The sequence below is a fragment of the Hippocampus comes genome, unplaced genomic scaffold (assembly GCF_001891065.2).
Source record: "Hippocampus comes isolate QL1 unplaced genomic scaffold, H_comes_QL1_v1.1 scaffold7, whole genome shotgun sequence".
In the NCBI taxonomy this organism is placed as follows: domain Eukaryota; kingdom Metazoa; phylum Chordata; class Actinopteri; order Syngnathiformes; family Syngnathidae; genus Hippocampus; species Hippocampus comes.
The window spans coordinates 7,118,734-7,128,939 of NW_017842060.1; the positions used below are offsets into that span (position 1 = coordinate 7,118,734).

Here is a 10,206-nt window from a genome sequence, read left to right on the forward strand (position 1 = left end):
GATTACGGCACACTTGACAATAGTAAGATCTGCAGGATTTTGCAGCGAGGATCACCATGCCCTAAAGTCACTGCTCCACACCCATTCTGCATTCCATTCATGTCATAAATGAGTCTTTAATTTGATCACTTAATCTCATGATGCCTTCTTTTGTGAAACACAGTAATGGGGAAGCCATTGTTGTCTCTATTCATTGATTTATTTATTTTTAATTTAGCTCAATAATTTCTCCGTTTCAGCTCCCAAGCACCTTCACTTTGAGCAAGTCCAAGATGACCTGCCTCTCTTGGCTCTCCAGCTCAAATCTTCCTTCCCGTTCCTTTCTGTCCGCTTCCAAGCGCTCCCTTTCTAAAGTAATCTTACCTGAGAATAAAACCATCAGACAACCGTTAGTTATTCCACAGGGTTTTCGAAAAAATGACATTATTTTGTATAGTCTAATGTTGATGTGAAACCAAACGGGGAAATCAACTCCAAAAAATTAGGGGTCAGCATGGCTCAGTGGTAGAGTGGTCATTTCTCCACACGGATGTTGATGGTTACATCCCCGGCCATCATGTTGACGTGCCCTTGAGCAAGATATTGAACCCCCTCCCCAGGTGCTCCTGATACTGCGTCATCAGCATGTGACTGAGGTAACAGTGTAAAGCGCATTGAGTACCCCGGGTAGAAAAGCGCTAAATAAGTGACAGCCCATTTACCATTCAATATGTTCTATGCAGCCCCACTAATCTGAAATTGAAAAGGAGTTTTGCTGGAATGCATTTTTTTGAGGCAAAAAATAAATAAATAAACACGAAGTGGACAACTCTGCCCCGGGATTAAAACCACAATGATAACTCCCAAAAAGTTTACCCACATGTAGTTTGCCAGATATTCATAGTCACATTTTTTTGAACGTGCTGTGTATTTCTGGGTTAAATAGCTACGGTGACACACTGTATAACATTCTTCAATGGCATGGTTAGGTTGGCCAAATATGGGGGTGAACCTTACACCTCTGGATCTCAAGCTCCTCCCGGCGGAGGGTGAGTTCCTCCTCCCACAGCCGTTGTTCTGCCTGGTAGCGTTTCTCCAGGAAGCTGAGAATCTCCGAGTAGGTCTGGCAGCAGCACTGGCAGGCACGTTTGGACGTCGGCGCCATTTCAGTGTGGTCTTCTTCACGCTCACCTGCACATTTTAAAGGAATGTAAAATATGCTTTTGTGTGTGTGTGTGTGTGTGTGTGTGTGTGTGTGTGTGTGTGTGTGTGTGTGTTGAATTTAAAACATTATCCAAGGGTGTCCACATTTTCCCAAGGATCAAGAATGGTAAACATAATAGACGCTTCTTACACCTGCAAAACTGAGCCCAGAGTGCGAGAGAGAAAAAAAAAAAAGTGTAGAAACACTGTGAGTTTGCGACTTTTACCATCTTCACATTCTCGAGTGTAGTATCTTAGATGATCACCACCCGCACCGCTAACACTGTTGTCCAATGTCAGAGGCCAGCAAAGCCACGAGTCCACTTGAAGGTGTTTACCTGCTGGACTTATTTGTATGATTGGGAGCGGAGGTTTGTCCTGCTCTGGGATATTGAGTTCCTCTGTGGCTCGCTTTCTCAATTCATCAACCTGCGGAAAATGTAAGAAAATAAGAACAATAAAAAGATGGAAACGTGGCGGTAAACTCTATATCAGTGCAATATTATATTTTACAGTTCATGGAAAATTATAGCTTATGGGTAAAGAAAATGCACCAATTTAAGAAATGAAAAGGTCAGATAGGAAACATTCAAAATGATGTTCATAGAAGAGACATTACAACAAGAATTTTTATTGTCAAGAAAAGCCTACTCGAACATCACAACTCATCTTATCCACTACAAAACTCACTTGATATTTATTGAAGTCCCCGCAGGCAGCCACGCCCTTCTCCGCCTCCAGCTCTAACACCTCATGGAGCAGATCCTCCTTTTCGGCATATAAGGCCTCAGTCCCAAACCTTGAATTTAAATTAGAGGTGAAAATATCTTCTTTAAACACGGGGTCTTTTTAATTATGGATGTTGCCGTGCGTTCACCTGCGTAAACTGAGGAAGTCTTGCTTCTTGTAGTAATCCAGCAGCAGCATGGTCCTCTCCCGACACCTGCGAGCATCCACTTCAAAGCTTTCCTCGCGGAGAGCCTCTGTCATTAGCTCCCCCACGCGGGCCCACACCCTGCCTAAGTCATCATTTCACGATTAATACAAATTTATGTCATATACTACGCACAGTTTGAATATTAACACTGCACTTAGAAATGATAAAAATCATTCAACTGAAATGTGTTGCAGGACAAAGTTAAATACAACAATTATCTGGAATCCAGCCTGAGCGTCCCCACCCCCCATATCGGAGCACAGCGCCTTCGTTCGCATCAATATTAAGTAAATAGTAAGTAAGTCAGTGTGAAGTAAGCTAAGAGGAGCTTCCGAAAGTCTGTTAGCTTGTCAGCTAGCTGGTAGCTAGCACTGCTCGCCCAGTGGGATATATCTCTGCCACCGGTGGCTTTAAGCAGAGAAAGATGCCGGGCTAACCTGGTTCTTTGGAGGTAAAAGGGTTCTGGGCGATAACCTCCCGCAGAAGGACGATGTCATGGCGGGCGGAAAAACGAACCTGACGCTTTCTTGGGGCGGTGGCATGGCCACCAGGTGAATTACCTAAAATGGAGTCAGAATGTCCTACATTATAATCATCAAACAAGTGAAACAAAATTACGAACGTTAAAAGACCAAAATTTTGAATTTGGCAAGAGTGAAGTAAATTTGATTGATTTGTGTATTTGTAGGCATCTTTTCAAACTTGTTGGGGTCTAAAATCACCAGCAATCAGCATCATTATGAAATACTGTGGTGGGCCCATTGGCATAGTGGTTCGGACATCTGCCTCACACTTGAGAGGTTCTTGATTTGAATTTCTGTTGCATGTTTAAATGTGAGCGTGAATGTGCCCTGCTAACTTGCAATTAAAACAACCCAGGGTGTACCCCAGCTCTCACCCTAAATCAAGTGGGCAAAAAGAAAGTGCTTCATCTGATGACATCATTCACATTCATTTCATCTACTGTTTTGATAACTAAAATGCCTGCTGAACTGCATTACCAGCATAAAAATTAGATAAATGTCATGCAAAAACATCCACTGTCTCTCACATACAAACTTCCTGGCAGCATTTAAATATGAACTCGGGAACAGATGTCTCATTTACTGTTCAAGGGTACGTGTGTGCTTTTAATCTCACCACGAACGGCTCCCTCCAGCGACAGACGCTCCATGTTTGTGGTCGTTACATCCGGGTATTGGCGTGACGTAGACGTCCACCGAGCCGTACACGGTGACGTACACGTTGACGTTCTCCTGGCAAGTTTTGTATGTCATTGCTCGATTTGGCCACAAGATGGCGCCAGAGAAATGATTAATGCAGTTAAAAACTGAACTGAAAAGGCTGGGGCAAAAAAAAATAAATAAATAAAAATAAAACGATATCTGTACTGTGTATACAAATTAGTTCATGATACAATTCAAGTAAAAGAAAAAGTCAATACATGCATATATACCCAGTGTACAGGTATATCATATAGAAGCAAGACATCACTGTCTTTCCAAAGGCATAATTTTGGATGCAGCTCTTGTGTTGGCTGTTAACTCTATATTGCGTTTTGTGGTTGGTGGAGATTCAATGAAGAAGTGTAATGAGGTAGGAAAGAAAGAATCAATATTTAGTGATCCTACTTGAATATAAATATAAAATAAACTAGCCTCAGGATCTGTGGACAGATGCACATCCTCACTGATTTGCTTCTATTTTGGTAAGCCAAGACTCATTTTCGTGATGTCGCAGGAAAAGCGAAACAGAGATAAGCGGCCTGGCAACCTGCTGCATTGCAAGCAGCTGATTACTTGCTTTCGTCTCCATGGAGCGCAGAGTTACTTTTAGTTAAAGGAGGAAATCATCACCATGGTTATGCAGATGGTCAAAATGGAAAAAAAGGAGCTTGCTGCATCAGTGCGCACGCACTCCAATTCACGAAATTATCCGGTGTTGGCGACATAGTATTTGTCCTTTCTTCCTTGTGGGAGCACTTTATATGTTGTTATGCATAGCCCTCTTTAGATCACCACACTGATTTTCGATAGGATTTAGGTCTGGGCTCTGGCTCAACCCGGGGTGGACCAACTTGTGTGAGCAACAGCTGCATTCGATTTTTCACGGCCAAATGGGTCAGTGATTCTTAAGGTTTGATATGAGTCCCAATAGTGGTAGGTGGGCCTCCCCTAGTGGTATGCAAAAAAGAAAAAAGGCTTAATTAAATGTTCAAACTGGGCATAATTTTGCAGTGGCTTACATGCAGTCACATTTAACCTGTCTTAAAAAGGCATTTAAACTTGGTGCTAACTTCAGTTCTTTTGGCAGCTTATTGAATTTGCATGCAGCAAACAGCTAAATGCTGATGCACCAAATTAGTTTGGAATCCGGCCAGGCCCTACTAATTGAACAGAGTCCATGCAAACTATGTATCATGTTACAGTGGCTAACATTAAATGTACTTTTTAGGAATAAAAACCAATGGCATGGTCTCATTTTTGATGACCACTTGGGTTATACAAAGCTACTACTATACAGTATTTTTACACTGTTCTTTATGGTAGTACTTGGAGAGCCAAGTTTTTCATACAGTCAATACTGTAGGACTTTAATTGAAAGTGCTCAGTGGTCTGCATTAAAGAAGAGAGAAGGCCCACCATCTCTGGACCATTTCAAAACTTTCATTGTCCTCTGGTAGTCACTTTTTTAGTTTTTTTTTTTTTTTTGGTCTTAGTCAGTTTTGATATAATTTATTAATAACATATGTTGACTTTTTAGATCCAATTGTCCTCCTCTTGATTGCCTCACAATAAAAGCATGCCGTATAAAGAACCCAATTAAACAAGTTAACCTTGAGGTGATGGTCACCATAGAAATCCAAGCATCTCTCGTTGACGACCTTGAGATGCAAGCCAAGGTGAACACGTGCATGCTTTTCATGTCGTCGCGCATGGAGGATTGCGTGCTTCGAATGGCAGCTCTTACCAGCCCCTTGTAGTGTTCTCTAGGAGATGTCCTTGTGGGCCAGATGACTCATACTGTACAAAGGACACGAGCAAGCTTGCTGTCAGTCACTGCAACAGGTGGTGCGGCGAAGCCACGCCTACAAAAAGTAAAGCGATGGGTTCAAATTTATTTATTTATTTTTATTGTGGGGTGGCAGGAATTCTTCCATCATAAGCTACCTTATAAGGCAAAAAACAGACAAAACCTGATTAGTTAATGCCAAGTTAGATGAGGAGGGAATATATTGAACCTGAACAAAATCCTGGCTACATAAAATGATGCATGCACAACGATTTGCAATTGAAAATGCTCTTTACAACTCTTGATTTTGTTGTCATCACACATACATGATAACCTCAGGGTCTCATTGTAAATGTATGAAGGGATGTATGCGGTTGCTATGGAGACTATTCTTCTCAGCAACACAGGTGTGGTCAAGACTTTGATTGGTCACATGATCCGAGAACCTTACGGAACCACCCGTTCATTCAAACCATAGACAGCAATCTATAATATTAACTCCGGATATTATTGCGAATGGATGTACGGTGTACTGATGTTTTACCATCTGTGTTACCATCCGGCTTTAGATACCCTGCCACTAAAAAGAAGAAACAAAAAAAGGAGAAGGAGGAGCGCAACATTTAAGTATGAACGTTCAGCTTTTTATTGAACAGTTCCAACACAGAAATACAAAATGAAAACACCTGCAAGGAGCATGGAGGAGACACTGACACGGAACTAATTGTGCGGTAAACGGCCAATCAGAGTCAGAGGTCCTGATGTAAATCACTTGGCCAAGTCTCTTAAAGGACAGTGTGTGAAACTTTTGGCTTAAATAGACTTGAGAAAACCACTTTAAGTTTTTACATTTTGTTTTATAATGTTTTTATATGTATATTTTACATTACAGTGCTATTTTTCTGATTTAAAATGTAACACAAAAAAAAACCCCACCTTTTTTGGGGGGTGGGGGTGGTGCTATAAACTATTAATGGTATTTCAATGAGGAAAGTGATTGCATGTGCAGTTGTACCTGACTTACCGGTGACCCTGCTTGCCCAAAAAACAAACAAACAAACAAAAAACAGGTGAGCGGTGACGGTCATTACCATCCATATTTTTATAAATATAAAAAAGAAAAGCAATTAGTAATATATCATCTTGTCATATTTTTATTGTTTAATAAAAACTTGCCTCAGGTCCCTGGGATTAACCTGCAAACAAAGAGATCCACAAATTTTTTAAGTTTCTCCTCAAATTTAGCCACTGATTCGCAAACCTGGAACGGATAAACAGCAGTTCCATTCATTCTAATGGGGAAATATGTTTTGAGTTGAATGTCACTCAAGCTAATGTTGATGCTCCTTGAAAACTGAACAACCGAAATGCTGCATACTGTCTAAAGCTAGACGCTTGTAGCTCCATTATAGTCTTGGTTCGATAATAAATGTGTGCTACACTTTTTCAAAACATGAGACAAATGGCAGATTTTAGTAATGACGCCAGGGGCGTGAGGCACATGGGTGAGATGAATTAGGAAATGAGTCTTATCTGTGAGCGAGACTCGATCAAAAGCTACATGACGGAGCAAGTGCAGCCACAGCATTCCTTCAGCAGGGTGAAGCCTGTTTTGGCAAGAGGAGATGATTTCTGCTGAGCCCTGGTTGCTGCTCGCCTGCTCAGAACTACCGTAGAAAAAGACACACAGCATTTGCTCAAACAGTTTAGCAGAAAACTGGCAATTTCACATCCTGAGAAAGTCATACCTTTTTTCTGTCTCTGGAATTTGGACTTCAGGAAATCTGCCATTTCTTTATCTTCTTCTTTCTCCCTGCAGGTGAGAGCTCTTAAACACGTGCTGAATCCCCCTTGAGTTATTATTAATAGTCAGTTTGCCCAAATGAGTTGGTCTGTCTTTGCAATTGCCGTGTTTAACCCTTTCAGGGACAGCGGTTACGACAGTGGACAGCTTCATCATATTATCAGGTTACAGTATGCATGAAAGGGTTTATTTATCCGTAATGTACATTGATTATGAAACAGTACAGTTCCATCAATGGCAACGTGATGACGTTAAAAGGTCAATAAAATGACTCCTGGAGCGAGATTCTGATTAACATAGACAAGATGGCCTTTCACCACGTCCACATTTTATAACGCTGTCATTCGTGTTCTTCTGCTTCCTAAACTCTCACCTTTGCCGTGACTCGTTCTGCAGGCAAACCATGCTCAACATTTGTCTCGGGACGCATTCAAAACACGCATTAGATTCCACATCATCTCCTCTCAGGCCCCTCGCTGCAGTTGAATGACGGCCCTGACCTTTTCTCAATGCGCAATAAAATGACTCACCCGGAATATTAGGCTCTCGCGCTCGCTTCCTCTTTCTCTGGCTCATCTATCTCTCGATTGATGTAAAAAGCTCACCTGAGTCTTTCGAACTCCACGTCATCCACCAGGAAGTCTCTGGTTTCCACCAGTTTATGGATTTGCTGTAGAAGTTCTTCTTCCCTTTGTCGATCCTCATCGGACTTGTCGTTGTCTACGTTAGGTAGAGAGTAGAAAAGAGCGACGTTAAGTCCGTTTGTGTTTGTTTAGGTTTTGTGTGGCTTCTTCATTTTCACATGGATGGTAAGATGCACTCATACAAGTCGTTCTTGGTAGACTGTAAACAATCTATTCCTGTGAGAATTGTTATACGGGCTGTCAATGTGTTGCTCCACCGTTTGCGTTCAAACATCTATTGCTTCAAGAATTACAACACTGCAGCAACAATGCTCAGTGTTAACGCGTGTATGGCACTTGTTTGTCAGCATTAAGATGAGCAGTCTTTCTTAAAGCAAAGCCATATACGTGTTTTAAAAACACATGTAATTCTCTTTGTTTTATGTTCCAGTGGAGATCGGGACCGGGTCTTCTCGCAGATTGTGGAAATATGTGTATGATTGAAGACCAAAGAAACGCATTGAAAATATAATAATAATACATTTTAATGAAAACAAAACAAAACAAACTTCGCTGAGTACCATACGACGAGGGAATTTATCCAAATTAGCCTTAACCTGAAGCAGACAGCTAAATTGCTAAAGTTAAATTGTGACGTTTTCTTTTGGCCACGCCGCCTAATGTGCCAAAGCGTCAAACTACTGTATGATCAATTTGAGGATTCGCATTCAATTGAAAGTAAGCAAAATAAGATTAGATGATTTATACCGCGTGTGGTCTGATCAACATCTCCTGTCGAGGTGACGCTTCTAACCTGGTAGTGACACTAATTTTTGCAGCTCCTTCTTCAGCCGAGTGATCTCCTTGCACAGCTGAATGTCATCCATCCTACAAAAGACAGAGAAAAACTAACAATATATTCATGTCAAACCAGATATCGCTTCGTAAATACAATGATCAAAAAGATAATAATAATAATAAAGCATTTCTATACCCGTACTTGACCACCTTACATGTATCTGAGCTCTGACTCTCTCCGAACCAGAATGTCTCTGATGCGGTTGATCTTGAAGAGCTCGCCCTCGATGTCGTCCACGGTGATGCTGGAGTCCGCCATGGACACCACGTCGGCCTCTGGAATAAAATAGAGGACTACACATTTATCCAAAAATACAAACGGACTCTCAGTCTGTTGTAATAAAAAGAATTGTTTTTGAACCAAATAAAGTAGAGAACGTTGTAATTTGAAAAACCAAATATTTGACGCTAGTTAGTTTAAGTTTTAAACTCACTACTCAGCAAAGCAAAAGAACATACAAACGCGGCCATGACACTCTCAGTCACTTTTGCCAACAACAGGTTAACTTTAGCTCCTTCCCCAAATCAGATGCCTTCAAATAACGAAGACGTCACACTTCCCTGACATGGATCTCACTTCAACATTTATGAACGAAATTCTGGACGACATCTTATGTCTCCACAAGGGGGTGCAAATTCCCCATAATTATTTTTCTTTTCACCGAGCACAACCACACATATTGCACAGACTAGAAACATGATCCTGGGGGTCAATTTTTGACATTTCATGACTGTCATGTGGGAAGTTTATAAGTTCATTTAATATTTTTTTTCCCAAAAAATCAATACGAATGATCTTTCCCTAAAGTGCTCTGTTCTAACGGTCTGAGAATTGTCACATAACGTAACTTCACGCCATAACTCTGCAGGAGCCTCGCTGTATTGTTACCTCAAAAATCAAGGCATGTATGTCTTCAAGACAGTAGAGGGTATATACGCCTGTTTTGTTAAAAGTCGATAGCTGTCATGGTTGGTTGCAGAAGGGAGCTCGTCAGCTTTGAAGGTAAGCTCCACTCATCGGTATTGTTGTCTTTTCCTTAGTTGAGGGTTCTGTGCAAGCACAGACCTTGTTGGGCGTGGCTGGCAGTGCCGCTGTGTCGACCATTTTAATCAATTACAGCAGAAAACAATATACATATATATTTTTTGTGACTGCTGATTCCTCCCTCGAAAAGTAATAGTTTTGGAGGTGCTAAAATTCTGCCAGACAGCAACTCTATGCATCAACCTGCCAACAAACACAAACACTTCATTACATACTCACTGGAAGAAGAGACACCTGTGGAAGGTTGACATGAATGCAGTTGAGGTTGAAAAATAGTTTTTATGTGCTCTATGATCAAAGCATCTACTGAACATTATACAACACAAGAGAACAAAAGACAAGAGGCGTGATCTGTCGGCACAACATTGACAGAGCGTGCATTTTAAATGAGAACACTGCAGTAGGAGTACATTGGCTCACCTGCTTTGTGGCTGCCCGTGCTCCGCTGTGCACGCTCCAGCGATCCATACAGATGGAAAGACTCTCTCTTCTCGCCCATCATTCCAGCTTCTTCTCTTTTCTGCGGGATGCACATGCAGCATCAACCACAACAAAGAAAAACAAATGAAATCATGAAAAGTGTGTTTGCTGCATTTTGCCCGTGACTCACTGCCTGCCCAAGTCACCGACCTGCAGAGGTATGAGATGCTCCCCACATGCTCGGTTAGACGTGTGCGCGCAGCGGATTGAGAACGCCCTGTCAATCAAGCTGGTCGCGGCACAGGGGCCACAACGCCCCCTGGCG

General features: G+C 41.7%; 2 protein-coding genes across 3 annotated transcripts; both read right to left on the reverse strand.

Moving 5' to 3' along the window:
- Positions 1-1,007: 1,007 nt before the first annotated feature.
- LOC109511021 (uncharacterized) lies at positions 1,008-6,034 on the reverse strand. The gene is made up of 8 exons (XM_019861741.1): positions 5,090-6,034; positions 3,260-3,375; positions 2,557-2,679; positions 2,060-2,201; positions 1,873-1,981; positions 1,521-1,611; positions 1,069-1,170; positions 1,008-1,015 (listed from the first exon to the last, which is right to left on the reverse strand). Exons 2-8 carry the CDS (start codon positions 3,291-3,293, stop codon positions 1,008-1,010), a joined length of 609 nt encoding a protein of 202 aa, XP_019717300.1. The 5' UTR covers positions 3,294-3,375; positions 5,090-6,034.
- Positions 6,035-6,080: 46 nt separating this feature from the next.
- On the reverse strand, positions 6,081-10,178 carry pik3r6a (phosphoinositide-3-kinase, regulatory subunit 6a). Of its 2 annotated transcripts, none has more exons than XM_019862412.1 (7): positions 10,092-10,178; positions 9,882-9,981; positions 8,572-8,692; positions 8,373-8,446; positions 7,541-7,655; positions 6,880-6,944; positions 6,081-6,798 (listed from the first exon to the last, which is right to left on the reverse strand). In XM_019862412.1, the coding sequence occupies exons 2-7, from the start codon at positions 9,961-9,963 to the stop codon at positions 6,689-6,691; spliced, it is 567 nt and encodes a 188-aa protein (XP_019717971.1). In that variant the 5' UTR covers positions 9,964-9,981; positions 10,092-10,178; the 3' UTR covers positions 6,081-6,688. The 2 variants fall into 2 exon arrangements, with proteins under 2 accessions (XP_019717971.1, XP_019717970.1); XM_019862411.1 differs by having other exon boundaries at positions 10,072-10,178.
- Between the last annotated feature and the right edge of the window lie 28 nt (positions 10,179-10,206).